At 41.2% G+C, this 17,281-nt stretch overlaps 2 protein-coding genes across 4 annotated transcripts in view; one reads left to right on the top strand and one right to left on the bottom strand.

Moving 5' to 3' along the window:
• dock7 (dedicator of cytokinesis 7) overlaps positions 1-17,281 on the bottom strand; it is a 60,023-nt gene that overhangs the window by 29,494 nt on the left and 13,248 nt on the right. For all 3 annotated transcript variants that reach the window (XM_078285481.1, XM_071925671.2, XM_071925672.2), the window contains exons 13-18: positions 17,136-17,229; positions 16,320-16,482; positions 3,866-3,983; positions 3,384-3,454; positions 774-912; positions 294-395 (exon numbers count right to left, since the gene is read on the bottom strand). In XM_078285481.1, coding sequence (XP_078141607.1) covers positions 294-395; positions 774-912; positions 3,384-3,454; positions 3,866-3,983; positions 16,320-16,482; positions 17,136-17,229 — 687 coding nt within the window. The remainder of the gene's footprint in view (positions 1-293; positions 396-773; positions 913-3,383; positions 3,455-3,865; positions 3,984-16,319; positions 16,483-17,135; positions 17,230-17,281) is intronic.
• angptl3 (angiopoietin-like 3) lies at positions 9,006-13,416 on the top strand. Its single transcript, XM_071925644.2, has 7 exons — positions 9,006-9,536; positions 10,186-10,296; positions 10,518-10,629; positions 10,913-11,026; positions 11,364-11,459; positions 12,747-13,019; positions 13,229-13,416. Exons 1-7 carry the CDS (start codon positions 9,006-9,008, stop codon positions 13,414-13,416), a joined length of 1,425 nt encoding a protein of 474 aa, XP_071781745.1.

Here is a 17,281-nt window from a genome sequence, read left to right as displayed (position 1 = left end):
TAGTATGGGTGAGTGTTCCCCCCACAAATTTTTTTAGAGGGCATGCCAGGCTGCAGCACAACACATTCCTCATCCTCTATGCTGACAAACACACCCATGTGACTATTTAAACATTTATCTCAGTTGTCTATAGCACTAAACCAATTCTCTACCATGCATGAAAATTAATTCAGGTGCATGTAAAGCAAGTTTTATGCATATAGAGTATCAGAACTGCCTCTTCTTTCAACAGCCTTTACTGAATTCCTATTTCTTTATTAAGTAAAAACAAGTCTTTAAAAGTAGTGTCTTACGTCTGGGGAGAGGACAGAGTAGGACTGTGGTGGTTTCTCCAGAGACACAGGCAGACAGAAGTGTCCCGTCCGCAGACGCCCGTTCTGCAACATGGGGATCCACTAGAGGGAGAGAGGGGGAGAGAGAGAGGGAGAGAGAACATAGAGGGGGAAAAAAAACATTTTCATATATTCCATCTTCTTTTTTCCAAGATTATTTCTATAGTGTTTCTGTCACAATTGGAAAAAACAAAAAAAAACAAAAAAAAAAAACAGGAAGGACAGCAAGGAAGGACAGAGTGGACAACGTGACAATAGGTCAAGTGCTGGACTCAACCTCCCTGTGTCATCAAACTGTATCACCAGGGACACAACAGGGACAAAACAGGGACAACAGTCCATTAAAAAAAGAAAGAAAAAAAACAACAACAAAGTGAGTGCCTGCACATATGTAACAAAAGTGTGTGTGTGTCTCTGTGTGTGTGTGTGTGTGATATCTACCGTGTATCCCACAGGAGTCTCCAGCGGTGTGTTCTGCTTCTGCTGGCAGCTGACGTGGTAAAAGGTGAAGAGGATGTGGTGGTGGTCCGACAGAGAGGCAGGCAGCTTGATCTTGATCTCATCGTGGAAGTCAGGGGATCTGATGATGGCAATCAATATCATTGATATAACACTATTGAAAACCAATATTAAAACTGCCTTATGTTTAATAAAAGGCAACCACCCAAAACACATTATTTTGGGAACTAACTTGGTGAAGTTATCTGGCTCAGGCTGCCATGTCCATATCGTTACATTACATCTCATTGTCCCAATTATTCCCCAGCCGGCTATGGATCTGCCTATGCCTTGTACACATATCTCCAAAAGAATAACTAAATTTCGATGAAAATTGAGTGCATGATGTCACTGAGAGCTGGCATTTACACATTTACTCTGTTAATGGGGAACAAGTTTGTCATAAATATCTATAGGGTCCTCCCATTAGATTTCCAGAAAATAAGACTTTGGTGAAGCTCATCATAGAAATTGTTGTCACTGATTTGCCCAAAGGAGGCGCTGCCATCACTGGTGGGGGACAGCATGCTCACTGTAGGGTCATTCAAATTTTGGCTAGGGTAGGTATTACTTCACCAGCATTAGCTGACAAGTACTAGCCACAGACTTGCAGGATTGGAAAATTTCCATCTCTGCAGCTACCATTACATAAAACAATTCAAATCTCCATTTCTTCTATTTATAGCTCAGTACATTTATAACTTGGGAAACTACGTCCGCAAGGCAGAACAAGGGCTCATCCTGGAAGTCAGGAGAAGAAAATCCAAATTCCCCATAATTCACTTCAATTGAATTCCCTATAGTCCCACAGGAGGACACTTGGTCTGCAAGCCAGGGCCCAGAAACAAACAGACGACCCACAAATACAGCAGGCCCATCAGCAAAACCACTAGGATTGCCTGGAGGCTTAAAAATGACCAAAACTGCTTGACAAGGGCAGAGAAAGGGCCCTCATTTCTCATGGGAACAGACATTTTGTTTGTGGATAAGAAAAAGAAAAAATCCTCAGTGAAGAAGTGCACCAGGAGCAACCTTTTCCCTAATGGAAAAGATAACAGATTATTGGCTGAGCACAGAACATCAAAGCAAAAAGCAGACAAAAGTACAAAGGTGGAACCCTTCCAGATCAACAATAACTCTTTAAACAAGCTAACATTTTTATTGACGATGACCATTTTCCTTAGCTGGACAGACCAAAACTTTGACAGAACCCAAAACTTGAATCAGGCCTAGTGACAAATTATGACGAGGGCTAAGACCTTGTCTTACACAGTTTTCCTCCTATTTGCCTTTGAGAGTGTTGACAAGAGAAATATTGTGCCATCTCTGAGTGAAATGCTGACTGTAATTGACCATTAACCATAAGCACTCAAAAGGGCTGGAAAAAGTCATGATGGACGATTGTCCTAGTCACACTGGCGCGTCGGTCACAGGTTGATTAACTTTAACCTTGAAGGTGTGACCCCTGGGTGACAAATGACAAACCACTGGGTGTCGTAAAGAACACCTAATAGAGGTGATAAAATATTAGAGAGCCCAGAGCTCTTATGTAGAGATGGACGGAGCCTGTGCCAAGGACATCACTGGACAATCTCCAAAAGGTTGACTGAAGCCATTCTTTAATTAATTAATGCCTTAGAGGTAGAAGAGGTAAATAAATATATTATTACAAGCATAAGAGTAGAGGTCATGCTAATGTTGTATTAAACGAGAAGACTTGCGAGTATTTATTTTCAATCCACCTCGAAAAAATTTGGGCTTGCTTGTGGATTTCACAGTCTCATGACAATCATAAAGAGACCGTGTAAGTGCAAGGCTCAGCATTTTGGATTTTTAGACCTCAGGGTTAACATGGCAGTGCTAAGAGAGGCCACTACATAAATCATACTATAATAGTAAGAACTCAAACTTAAACTTATGTTCACAGTAACTCCACTTTAGATCAGAGAGTGTTTCTGCTACAACTATCTGTACAAATTAATTTCAGCATAACTATATACAGCCATCACACCACTTTACTTGATGAGCTGAATCATAAAAAGTTATATAAGCAAAATAAGGTCTTTGGTCTGTCTATGGGTGTGTTAAGACAAAAAAAAACATGGTGCTAGGCTTGGCAGTATATGTTGGTTTAGAGGAGGGCAACTAAGCCATTCCTATATGGATGAGCTGATTGCATAACCCAAGAGCCCATGACTAGGAACAGTTGGGAAGGTTTTTAAGAGGGGTTGAAGGGACATGACATATTCCCCAGAGAGCAAAGATTGTCTAATTGCTGAATACATTCTTAACCTTCTTAAGTAAAGACCGTAAGTAAAACATTTGGATAAGTACTATTTTGCCTGCCTGTCATCTCTCTTGTTCAATTTCTACACATCGTCCAATCACACTCAAATTTTCAGTTCACCAGTTTCTGGAAGGCACTGGTAAATTTTAACACCTGCTCCATTGTCTACCAATTTTCTACAGCTGCTAGTCTCAGTGCCAACCAAAAGATGCCAAAACTCCCCCCAAAAATAAAACAACAACAAACAAAAAACACAAAGAACTTACCTGTTATGGTACACCACAGCAGTGTAGGCCTCTTTAGAGAAATCTGCACAGCTGGACTTGCCAAATATCACCTAGGGGATAAGAAACAATATTCCTGATGACCATAAAGCCATGGCATGATGAATTATGACCATTTCTTAACCATTATCTACCCAGGGAAGGTTTGCTCAGCATGCATAGTTTTTGAGTGATGCCATGTTTTACATTCATACAGCTGCACATTCACACCGCAGAGCTGCAAGGTACAACCACAGTCTTACCAAATGCCACTACAGTTACCAACACAAAATATATGACTATGTATTGGGAATAGTCCTAAATTACCAGCATTATAACACATACAGAAAAAATAAAATGCATACAGTATGCCTGACAATGTTGATTGGTTAAAATGTTGCAACTTATCAAAACCGCAAATGAAGAGAAGACAAATTCAAAAGTGAAGACAGTTTGCATTCTTACAACATCTCATCATGGCATACCGGCATAGCGTTGTTTGGATCCTCCCCGTTCATAAATTGCACTTTCACTGTGATGTTGCGGGCGGAGCCTTGGCGGTTGGCAAAGTTAAGACTCTGTGGGTTCACATACAGCAGATTCCTGAAAAACATACACACACACACACACACACACATACACACACACACATATATGGTACGTAAGCCATGGGAAACAAGCAACATCACAGATGATGTCGCATAAGCAACTGTACCAAACAAACATTACAAATTGTGTAAACATCTTCAGCTAATGGTTCAATACCAATGGAAAATAACAAACATCTACAGTAAGGCAACACGTAGTATTGTATCCAATGAATGACTTTGACCCCGTCCTATATAAATATTTGAGTGTTCTAAGTGTTCTGTGTTGAGAGAATTGCGCATTCACTCCATTATGTAACATTGCTCCCCAAGTGTGGCGGATTCATGTAAAAATGAAATCCATTTGTGAAGCCTTAAAATGGATTCAATGAGCTGCTCTGTGGTATTATTCTTAAGATAAGATTCCCTGACTTAATTTGAACTCAGCGGAGCTCTTCAAAGTGACCCTCCTTTACCCAGTTACGCCTATTGTTTAAAAAAATAAAATAAAATAACAACTGTGATGCAGTCTTTCACAATAAATAATTTAACAAATTAACCAACAGTTCAAAAAATAGATAAAAATTAATGTAGACACAAATTGATTTGTGAAATTGTGATTTAAAAAATATTTTCCCCACTTCTAGCGCAGTACTGGCAGAGTAACTTGAAAAAAAACAAATGGAATGTCAGCCTAGTATTTTTAAAAATGCTTTTAGTGAAAACTAACAAGTTGTATTTGTACAATTTATATTACTTCTGAGGCAAAGGACATTTAATGTCTTTTGCTTGCCCTCAATTAGCAGGTAATTTGCGTATTTCCATTATGAAAAGATAAAGCAAAGTGCTTTCGGATAATAGGATATGAGTCACAAAACCCTATCAAATATAATAAATTTGCATTTCTTGAAAAAGTAACAGTGACAATAACACCAAATTAATGCATTATATTCAGTGAGTTAATGGTGGAACTATGGCTTCCAGTTGGTGATGATCATAAGGCAAACATTTGTTTTATAAAAGCAATAATTTATGCGTTTCCCTTAAAGGACACTATCCTCATAAAACCTGCATCAGTTTGACAGTTTACTTAATATGATGTATGGTAACATTTTCATAATTAAGATTTATGTCAGGCTAAAACAGTGGTAAACTCTACTCTGCTAATAGAAAGGTAGGTAAACAGATATTATGTGGGTTTAACCTCCACTACCTCTGTTTATATTACTATAATACTTAGTTAGTTATCAATTAAATAAATAAGCATTTAATTACCTAAGTACTAATTACTTGTTCACTATGTAACATTTCCCTCTATTCCACTCTTTGGAACATTTTCACCCATGGCCCTTTCCTCTGGCATGCAAGCCAGGTGTCTTTGAATGTGCTTGCCCTGGTTTAATAGCACAGTTACATCAGATTCTGTGAACTGGCAGCTGTAAGGGGGCAAGACCATCATGATGGGTATACTCTCCTTTGACTGGTAGAGAAGGGAGGCTTGGCCTGTCAATCGTATGGGAGGGTACAACGTAAACATGCTGACGTACATTTTCCAGGACAGGGTGTAAGGCTAGACAGGGGAGCAGAAAAGAGTTTGAATCACTGAAGATGGCTACTACTAATCTAAATAGAGAGCAGGTCATTTGAAGGGCGGAGGGGCTGGGGGGGGCGGTTGGCATCCCCCTAGATAACACAAATCCTGAACTGAGTTGTATGGCTTAAGTGTATGGTTTGCCTTGGCTGTTTGCCTGCCAACTTCACAGATAAAATTATTATTTTCTGTTCTAAAAAACAATTTGGCGCGTAAAATATTGAAAGTGGCTGGGAATTTAAGACTCCTGGTCATTGTCACTGTGGCCAGTGGGGAAAAATAAAGGTAACACGCTGTCAAAAACACTTTCTGTCCCATGGGGGGGGGTTCCCATCATAGACAGTGTAGAGTAACCCGAGATCAGCTGATGAACCGCAGTGACGTAGTCAAGTCAGTGGGGGACGACCCCCCAGAGACCACAGCTGGAACCACAACTGACAGGGAAGCGTGGGAATCTCTCCTCCCTGACAATTAGCAGTCGAATCCGTTTCCCTATCTTTCCTCCCTCCATCGAGCACGCGCTTCCAAAGGGTTCCAAATGTTTCCTAACAATTTTTATGGCAGCTTTCTTGGGGATTGTTGAACTTGAACTGAAATAGTCCCCAGAGTGACTGGATTTGCAATGCCAAAGTGGCAGTTCCCTTCTAAGCAAAAAAGGAAGTATCTCTGATTGGTCGGTTCATCTCATCAGATTCAACTTAGGTTAATCAGTACACATGAGGGCTGTGGAGGCAGCCAAACTATACATGGCCCTCAGAATATTTCAAAACTATTACAGCCCTCCCCATACACCCCCAACCATTAGATACCATTTACCCACCTCCCCTACGCTGGGCCCAGAGGGTAGGCCTACATAAGGGGACAAAGTCACTGTTTACTGAACCTGCATGCAGAGATTAAGGCAAGTTCCTCAACACTAGGCCAAGCAACACAGTCATTCTCTGGTAAATCTGAACATGCAAAGAAAGAATCATACTGATGGGGTTGCCATATTGGTAGGACATCACATATTGGAGAATTTCAGAGGTGGAAAGTGCTGAAAAGAGTGTGACTGCATGACTTCTATTCAAAATAGGGGGTCAGAGCGCTAAAAAATTTGTCAAGTAAAACATAACTCACTAAAAGCAAGCAAGTTGCAATTGCTCCAAAAACTTACTAATTCCCCATTTTGCTGTGATTTAGTCAAATAATAATGCATCATTGCAAGCCCAAATTTTGTGGATGGTACATTTGTATCATCATAACAACAATGTTAGTATCAGTCATCGTAGGTCCAGAATGAGTGCTGACCATAAATGTCAGATGACAATGCACTCAGTAGTAAATACTTAAAAATTACTTAAGTATAACTTAAATTAAAGACAAGAACTGGTCTATTTTTTTCAAAAAAGCCTACAACTTAAAAAAAAATGATTCAAGTACAGTTGCAAATGAGTTTCTTTCCACCTCTAGAGTTATTACATAAACCTGTATATTTGGCTAGTCCGACCACCCACCCGACCCGTATAATGAGAGACTAACAAATGGACAAATGTTAAATAGTGAATGTGTGGTGGGAGTACTCTACTATTTTGTCACCTTTTTTATTAACAAAGGGTGGTGTTGCTGTGGAGAGGCATCCACTGTTTTCAACTGTGGAACAAAGGACTGACTGACAGCACATGTTGAGAGAGCAGTCTACTCAAAGGTCAGTGAGAGGCCAATGTAGGAAGTGATCACTGCATAGAATTGGAGTGACTAGAAAGGGCACTTCCAGGCACATCACTGTCATCGTCTTTTGCTATTTCGATAGTAGAGGGCTGCAAAAGAATTTGAATGCTGTCATATAAATTAGCATTGTTTTGTGTTTGGGCAGCACACAACAACAACAAACTATTTGTATAGCACTTTTCAAAACATGTTATAAAGTGCTTCACAACATAAGGAAAGGCAAAAAATGCAAAATACAAGTGAATAAATAAAATCAAGGTAGATACGAGTTTAAACTATAAAAAGTGGCAGTTATATAAAGGCCTGTTCATGGGTTCTAGAAAGTAAAACAGAATACAATAAAATGAAAGAGGCCATTATATTATAAAATGCCTACAGAAGTGCTTTTTAAGAAGAGATTTAAAAGATAACACTGATTTTGCTAGCCTGATCTCCTCAGGGAGAGCATTCCAAAGCCCAGGGGCTCTGACAGCAAAAGCCTGGTTTCCTTTCGCTTTTCGCTTTTAATGCTCAGAACTCAGATTATTGGGGGCATTATATTAAGCTTAGCTAAGCTGGAAGAGCAACAGAAGACGCTCACATAGAGAAATGCTCATTGTGAGACATTCCAGTAATGGAGCTTAAGTTTGAATTTCTGGCAGGACAACCACGTCTTGCCTACATTGTCTTGAACTGTACCAAGTCCGGGTGAGAACTTTTAGTAGACAGCCAAGTGAAACAACGGAGTAAGAATTCCCCATAAAAACTGCTTTTATGACCGGACTCTGTGTACGCAAATGACCCTTGTAAAAGCTGCAAGCAAATCAGTATATATATCCACCATTCCATGTCTGGTGGAATTTGAGTTATGGTAAATTGCATGACAAATCTGGAAAAAGGGAGAGGCTGAGCAATAAAACCAAGATGATGAGTACACACTGTCCAAACTTTCTAACATCATTCACGCCCAGAAGCGTAACCCTGGTGCCGATGACAAGCCCACTCCCCTCCCCACCCACCCAGGGGGAGGGAGGGAGGGAGAGAGAGAGAGAGAGAGAGAGAGAGAGAGAGAGAGAGAGAGAGAGAGAGAGAGAGAGAGAGAGAGAGAGAGAGAGAGAGACTGATGCTAGGCTGATTCAGCAGGATGCTAAATCAAACCCAGGAACATTAATTACACACAGCATTATCAATCAGAGCGAGGTGTGTGCAGGGCTATGAGGTTTGAGATTGATCAGACCGACGATCCATCAAAAACCTGTGATGGCCATTGTTGGCTTTCTGCTGATCAGCTAAAGCTCAGCACCACAGATGGAGAGCAGAGTAGGGTGTGGTATGGAGTGGGGGTTGGGACCTGGGGGAGCGTGGGTTGGGGTTAAACGGGTAGTAGAGAAGGGGGGTGTATTTACCATTTGCTCACTGCTGTGATTTGTTTGTTCAGGAGAGGGGGGGCTCCGGGGGGATTTGAGGGGGGTACAGAGCTAAAACATACTAGGGTTTAATGATCAGCTAATCCCCCCCTCCTCTACCGAGAGAGTAGTATATAACACAGGGCAGCCTGCCGCTCTCACATCATTTTAACAGAGAGGCAGTCAGCAAGAGAGAGAGGGGAGAGACACAGAGAGGGTTGAGAAAGGAGAGGAGGGAGAGTTGCACACAGTGGAGGAAAGTGAGAGCAGTGAAAAGAGAACAAACAGAAAGTAACAGTGTGTTAGAAGATTCTTGCTGTTCCACAATTCAAGATTGGACAAGAGAACCATGATGAAGTTGCTAAGCCTGTTGCTGCTGCTGGCCAGCCTCACTGCTGCTCTTCCTACTCTGGACACCTCAGGCAGAGAAGAGCACCCCACCCCACCCTCCCAGGCCCTGACCCCAGCACCAAGCCCAACCGAGGCCAAGTCCCGCTTTGCCATGCTTGACGACGTTCGCCTACTGGCAAACGGCCTCCTCCAGCTAGGACAGAGCCTACGGGAGTTCGTCCACAAGACCAAGGGCCAAATCAATGACATCTTCCAGAAGCTGAACATCTTTGACCGCTCCTTTTACCAGCTCTCAGTGGTCACCTCAGAGATTAAGGAGGAAGAGGAAGAGCTGAAGAAAACCACCAGTTTCCTGAAGACCAACAATGAGGAGATCAAGAACCTGTCGCTGGAGATCAACTCCAAGATCAACAACATCCTGCAGGAGCGCAGCCAGCTGCAGGATAAGGTGGGCAGCCTGGAGGACAGGCTGAAGGGGTTGTCGCAAAGCATCGTCCCTGCCGAACAGCTTGGTGAAATCATATCGCTCAAGGTGAGAAGCTACAAGTGCTGCAGTAACTACTCAGAATTCTTCATATAAGCCTGTACAACGCCAGTTCTTATTAGTGGGAGATTTGTGTATATTTAGAGAAGTGAATGGTGAGCAAGCAAATTGTTAGTGTACCTAAAGTTTTCCTTCAAATCCACCTAACAAGGGGGGTGCATCAAATAAATTGTGCAAACTTGGATGCCATCCACCTACATCCCACTTAAAATTACCACTACATATTACTCAGTAAGAGTAACGACCTATCAAAAGATTACGTGCAAAGATTATTGATCTTCCTATGACAATAATCAACTGTCTTATTACAGGGATTAGTAGTGAGATACAATGTGTGCTCGAATATATGTTGCATTCTTGTCTGACCACAAATCTAAACCCTCAAAGTGCTTGAAAACATAACTCCACTCACGCTGCCAAAATATGTAGGATATGTATAGAATTTAATTTAATAAAATCCATAATATTGCTCATTAATGCAAAAAAAAAGTGATGTTACTGAATGCCAATGCCAATCAGCCATATAGTTAACTTTTTGTGCCATACAGTTGCTCTTAAAAAGATTGTGAAATAAAACATACATATATAATGCACAACTGAGAAGGTAATGTTGAAGACTTTGACTTGGCTTTTTCAGGAGGTGATTGAAGCTCAGGAGAGAACAATCACTGATCTGCTGAAAGCTGTGAGGGAGCAGCATGATCAGCTCGACCACCAGAAAACCAAGATTAAAAGCCTGGAGGAAAAGGTAGAAAACACTCCTCTGATCATGCAACTACCAAATAAGCTATGAGATTTTACCACATTTTGTCATTTGAGGCCAAACCTTAGCCATCTGGGAGAATCAAGTTTGATATTTAGAGCTATCAATGCAAATTCTACTTTGAAGCAATATAGGAAACAATGGCTTTGGTCATTATAATACATGTATCGCTCACAATCTGAATTCATTTTTGCCTTCTCTTGCAGCTTAGCTATGACAATTTTCAAGATACGATCGATGTGGCAGTGGATTCAGACCCGGTGGCACCTGATATGTTTGAATATCTGACGGGAAACTCAACTAGCCTGGACACAAATGGTAAGAGAGGTGTAAGAATTATTCAAAAAGGTGACCCATCCAAAGAAAAAAATATACATTATCCCACAAACAAAGGGAAAATGCAAGGTAACTTGGTAACTTGGGTAACTTGGATTTGACATAGGGTACATACTGGATGTCACAACACTCAAAATGGAATATATGTGTTGTTGAAGCATATTGTTTATCCAAGGATTACACCTGTACCTGTTTCGATTAGCTAGTGGCTGATGCATTTCTTGCCACAGCCTCCCTACCAATGTCTTTCGTTGTTGCGTTTCAGATCTCCCCATGGACTGCAGTGAGTTGTTTGACAGAGGAGAGATAAACAGTGGAGTCTACGCTATCAAGCCAAACCAATCGGAGCCATTCAATGTTTACTGCGAAATGGGTTCAGGTGGGTGAGACTCAGGCAATCAATCTTCTGGGACTTCTGAGACAGCACCAAAATGCTGTTTCTGTTTTAGCAAGTACTTGGAGGAAGCCACGCTTGTAGGATGAATCCTTAGCATTTACGTGCTTAGCAAATGGCTACAATTGACTGGCTAGGAAAAAAAATACTTGGGTTATCTTTCTAGATAGCCACAGAACAGGTTATCCAAAAGGGCAGTGGGTATCAGCCTCCTTATCCGTGATACAGAAAGGAGAGGAGGCTTCCTGATACTTGTGCATGCTTGTGTGTGTGACTTTGACATTGAAATTGACATGAAATATATTTCCCATCCATTCCACAGATGGGGGTTCGACAGTTATCCAACATAGGGTCGATGGCTCAGTGGATTTTGACCAGACATGGGAAAAGTATGAGAAAGGCTTTGGAGATCTGGAAAGTGAGTGCTTTTTTTTAGAACTCCAATTCCATGTAGACAACTTTGAGTATATGCCAAAATCAGGTTCAGTTCGACTCATTTTTTTCTCTTTTCATAAATACACAGTTGTTAATAATCCCTTTTTATGGATGCATTGTGCTTGGGATTGTTGTGAACAAACAGAAATGTTGACGTCTCGACCAATAGCAGCTTAAATATCACAGTTTAAAAAAAAAAAAAAAAATAGAATAGAAACCAAAAATATAAAAAGTTTTACCTAAAACAAGAAACATTGAAGGTACTTTTGAAGGGAGATACAGACTACAAAAACCTTTGCACTGTAGGACCAATTTCATGGCCGCAAAGTTAAGCAAATGTAGCAAACCAAGACATTCTTCGGGACAGAGCATGTGGATAATACAAAGCAATCTGAAATGCCATTTTCTGGTAAAAGCTACATGGCGCAATGTAGCTGTGTGTAGTACTGACAAAAAATGCTTCATTGGAATTTGAGTCCATTTTGCTCCAAAACTATTCCTTAATTTAAAAAAACAAAAAAAACATCAAAAACACAGACAGCCCTTGAATCAAGAGCTTAGCCGATCAATTTTCAGAGTGAAAAAAAAAACACGACTTCAATCCAACAACACAGACACTCTGAAATGGGCTTTTAGTAAGTACAGCTTATCAGTTTGGGAAGTCAATACAGCTTGAAAATAGAGTTTAAACATCTTAAGATAAGAGCACAGGCCGATTATCTCTGTCTCTGCTTTATAATCTTCTCAACAAAAGCCTGCGGGCATTCGGGGAAAAAAAAAAAGAAAGAACCAGACACAACAAAGCATTTTCTAAGTACTTCCTGTAGGAATGGCCACAGGAAGCAATATTTGTAGCATATCAGCCCCCAGCTGACAGATCGACTTCCTCTATTGTCTGAGTTTGTGGCAAGCTTTGGCAGCATTTCCCTCCAACACTAGCCAGACTTGGAAAGCTGCCGATAGGTACAGTCATGCCACATTCCACTGAAGCGACAGCTCCTGCAGCCATGAATTCTTTGGTGTCAATTTCCTTCACAACTAGCTGCCTACTTATTATGCCTTAACGTTGACTGCAGCATGGTACCGCAGGCCAAGGGAAACAAGTCTCAAGTGTTCCAAGCTGCCACCCCTGATTCAAAACAGTCTCTAAGTTCACACAAGACCGATCATACACAGCCAAATTAACTGTAAACATACTGTAAATAAGCATTTTGTGTAAAAAAAAAAAAGACATCCAGAAAAGGTAAAAACGAATGTATTTGTTATGCAGAGGAGTTCTGGTTGGGCTTGAAGAAGATCCACAGCCTGGCAAGGCAGGGAGCTTACATCCTGCGTGTTGATCTGGTGGACTGGAAGGAGGAGAAGCACTGGGCCGAGTACCAGTTCTCACTGGGAGGTCCCACCACCCACTACACCCTCCGTCTCAGCCACCTCTCTGGGGACCTGCCCGATGCCATGACCAACAGCACCGGCATGAGCTTCTCCACAAAGGACAGAGACAACGACAACCACCGGGACTCCAACTGTGCTCGCAACTACACAGGTAAAGAGTGACCAGACATGTTACAACGGATAGGACTACACACACTGAGCTGAGCATCTATTCAGCACAAGCAACTCATATCTAGCCCCTTCAACACCACAGTCATAACCACATTAATGAACCCCTGACACCAGAATAGGGACACAATATGGAGATGATGCCTTGATGTGCATGCATGTCTGATGTTTCTTGTCATGACACTTTGGCAGGTGGTTGGTGGTTCAACGCCTGCGGAGAGACCAACCTGAACGGAAGGTACTTGTGGTTGTTGAGGGCAAAGGGACGCTCTTTGAGGAGGAAGGGCATTCACTGGAAGCCTAGCACAGGAACCTCCTATTCCCTCAAGATGACCAAGATCTCCATACGACCAGCCCCTATTGCTGGAACCTTCAACTGAACCCCACAACATCTCCCAGAACACTATTGGCTTTTTTTTTTTTTCAAAACACTGATTATGTCTAGTGCTCAGCCAAAAAGTTCCATTCAAAGGGAATCTACAAAATGAGAGAAAAGCCTTCCGTCTAGGACTAAACCCAGGCATAATCCATGTCTATAACCAAATTCTTAGCTGCCACTACAACATTAGGCTGACTGCTTTCTAACACCATTCTGTCAGTGGTTGGTGTGCTGACCAGAAGATAACAAGCCAAAAACGTTATCTGCGTCAAAGAAGAAAACGCTGAACTGTCACGATGATGTAACCACCCCACGCAGGTCGTTCACCTATTAGGTTTGATCCAGAGAGGCCAGTAGAATCATCATTGTGCAACGTCTGCGATTGCTTCTCAAAATGCACATTTATTGGTCCACATCAGCAACCTGATTCAATACCGTCTGCAAAATGTCACAGCACTGTAGTAAAAGAGAAAACTAGGAGGAGGGATTATGATGCAATTCCAAAACTGAAATTGCTTGGCTACTCATTTCAGTGAACTTAAATGCATTTGACAGCTTCTTTGTTAACTCAAGCTATTTAAAAGGTGTATTTTATCTGCGTAACATTAAATTGTGTTGCATGTTGCTGGTTATTAAAGGCACAAATACCAACAGGTTATTACATAAACCATGAAAATTAGACAAATCAGAGTCCTGGAGAAACACTGCATCTCCAACGTCTCAACAAATGCCAAGACTGGTGAATTTTTCCAGTGGGCATTTTACAGTGTTTTATCAATGGTCTGGCTGGGCCCCAGGGTCGTGAAACACTTTCTACACAGTGGGGACAATGTCAACTGTCAAATACAGTACAACAAATTGAAGATACAAAGCTTCTGCAGGGCACTGACAAAATGTTAGTTTGGTTTGTTCTATGTTCTTTTTTTTACTTTATAATGTATTTAAATCATTTTCATACTGTTTTATGAATTATGTTAGCATTGTTACAATAAGGTCATTTCCATGTAGTTTCCTATGTTACTGAGTCATATTGACTCTTGTCCACTTTTCCAACATAACTCACTGTACTGTAAATTTGTTTCTTACTAACATCAACCAGTTAAGTAGTTAGGTGCTCTGATAACTCATATTTATGAAGACACAATAAACGTCTACATGACCAAATGACTGACTATTTAATATGATTACTTTTTTAAGGCACAAAGCCCAACTGAAATACAACAGAATATCCGCACACGAAAATGCTCCCGAATGAAGAATTTAATTAGGAAGCCACGTTTCGAGTAGCTATTCCTCAGACTTGGGCACAAAGGCCAAATTGGCCACTCATACTTAATTTACAGTGAGCTGATTTCCCTCCAGTCATTTTATGCATTAAATTGGATTAAACCAAATGCTTACTTAGAGGAATTGGTGAAATGGCAGCTATAAAAATCTGCACTCAGGAACTGAGACAACAAGTAAAAGCGATGTATGTGCATGGCTAAACATTCGGGGGCTGGTCCACAGCCAGCAAAAGTAAAGAAATTGACCTGATACAATCTTAGCACATGAGCACGTGATGAAGTGTGCGTGACTACTGTCACATGAGTTCAGTGGTCAGTCAACATGTATGATAATATACTCATTAAGAACTTCTGCATAGCATGGTTCAATGTATAGGGCTACAGTGTGCACTCGTAACAGCTGAGGTCAGTCTGAATGTATGCAAACTGATGTATTTCAACTACCTTCCAAGTTCAGGGCCTGTATTAATAAAGCTTCTCAAAATAAGGTTGCTCGAGGAAATTTAGCAACCTAGGTTCACTGTTCAGGTTGAATGACCACATATATTTCACAATAACTTCAAACAAAAAGTAGTCATGGATCGGGACTAAAATCATATGATTGGGCTTCCAGAACGTTTCTGGAAAAAAGGCCGGTGTTCTCAGACAAACCTTCACCTGAGAATACAAATATAAAAAAATATATAACAAATTAGAGCTGGCATTAGTTAATCTACAGTAGGAAGGCACCTGGTTATCTGCAGACAAACAAGGCCCGGCGCAGAGAGGTCATGTCAACACTAACATCTGATAATAAGGACTGTGACCTTGACAGAAATAGCAACTGGGCAGATAGAATATGTACACAGTCCCCAGGCAGATGTGAGGTGAACATTACCCAGCGATGCATCCACAGTGTCCAACAGACATGAGTCATCATTGCGACAAAGCTCAGGTTGACAGATACTGATTTCTACAGGTACGTGCTCAGTCTTTGATTAAAATGGACCTTTCCCTTGCTTGGTAAATGATAGCCGAAGTGTAGGGATTAGTTTTGGTACCTGAACCTAACAAATGGGTCAGTGAGATAAGGCACACGATGGTGTAGAGCTTGTGTAAAGCTCATTAATACGTTCCATTTTGTCCCATCTCTATCACCCATCTTTCTTGTCACCCTATATTTCTCATGTGTTTATTTAACAGGAACTGTGAGCAATCAAATTAACTCTCCCAGAGTCAGCAAACAACCACTGGGGCTAATATTCATCTGTAGTCCCTGGACATCTATATACTTTCCAAAAAAGCAGTCAAGTTAAACAAAAAACAAAAAAAGATCTTAGAAATGTACTTCTATGTTTGTTTAGATCATCAAACACATAAAACCACATGTAAGAATCCATGCCTCCATGAGACACATTAACAGGGCAGCATTCCAATAACTTTCAAATCAATCAATTCAATATTTGCTTCAAATTCCAAACACTGAAAAACTGGCCTGTCTTTTTGCAATCTATTGACAAATTATTGGGGATGAAAGCTTTATCGTTAGAAATGAATTCTCTCTCCATGTTGAATAGACTGAACTGAAAGTAAATTGACATGGGCCCAGTTTTCTGCTCTCCATAAGGGTTTTCTGTACCTGTATGTGGTGTTCGGCACATAGACGTCCCTGGCAGGGAACTCCAGGATCTCCCTGGTGGGGCGTACCCTGCTGTCTGGGTAGGGTTTGACCTGCTGAAGGTCAGGGGTCAGGCAATAATGAGGGTTCTCTGGAGCCGGAGAGATGTCTAGCTTCAACTGGGCTGTGGTGGACAGAGATGTAGGGGGCGAGTGTGAAATAGAGGAGAGGGGGCAAAAGAGAGAGAGAGAGAGGACAAAAGGAGGACATGAGAAAGGGAGGCAGGGAGCAAAGTACAGAAAGGATAGAAAGGGATGGGGAAGGAGGGAAAGAGAAGGGGGTGAGCAGGGGGCCAGGGAGGAGGGGGGGATGGTGGGAGAGGGGAAGGAGAGGGAGCAAAAACAGTCAATTCTACATCTATTAGAATCAAATTACCTATAAATCACAAAACTCACATGGCAACAGCATTTACTCACAACATTGGGTAAGTTATGTTACCATGAAAACATCAGTATTGATGCAGAGGAGCTTTTTTGACTTGAATTTTGTTGATAGTCATGAGTGAAATAAATTTCAAAATAAAATCAAATTATAACTAGTTTAGGTGCTTGATTTACACTAGCAGACAGTTAAAGGTCAAAAGTGGACAATATGGGCATGTGTTAGAATAAGTTCAAGATTTCATTTTACCTCAGGCATTCAAAAGGTATTGAACTACTTATTTGCAAAGGTCTGGTTAGTAGTAGTTAGCATGACAGCCACTTGAACTAGAATTTTTGTTTCATTTCAGCTTGGTTGAGCAATTAAGGTCACTCGATCCAGTGAGGATGTCTGTACCTGTGATGGGTCTGAGTCTCCTCAGCACAGAGGACGGCCTTCTCATGTCAGCCAGGAACTTATATAGATCCTCATCACTCAACCTGTCCCCCTCCTAAAATACACATACATGCAACATAAAAAAAGTTATCAAAATAAAAACAAAG

Source organism: Centroberyx gerrardi, chromosome 9, assembly GCF_048128805.1.
Source record: "Centroberyx gerrardi isolate f3 chromosome 9, fCenGer3.hap1.cur.20231027, whole genome shotgun sequence".
Lineage (NCBI taxonomy): Eukaryota > Metazoa > Chordata > Actinopteri > Beryciformes > Berycidae > Centroberyx > Centroberyx gerrardi.
Note: the sequence above shows the minus strand (reverse complement) of the source record. Positions and strands in the feature narration are given on the sequence as shown.

What these genes read in the sequence shown, in the direction of transcription:
- angptl3 (XM_071925644.2), top strand. Translation starts at nt 9,006, where the DNA reads ATGAAGTTGCTAAGCCTGTTGCTGCTGCTGGCCAGCCTCACTGCTGCT. An exon ending in GTGAAATCATATCGCTCAAG is followed by an intron (nt 9,537 to 10,185) that starts GTGAGAAGCTAC and finishes TGGCTTTTTCAG; the next exon opens with GAGGTGATTGAAGCTCAGGA. An exon ending in TTAAAAGCCTGGAGGAAAAG is followed by an intron (nt 10,297 to 10,517) that starts GTAGAAAACACT and finishes CTTCTCTTGCAG; the next exon opens with CTTAGCTATGACAATTTTCA.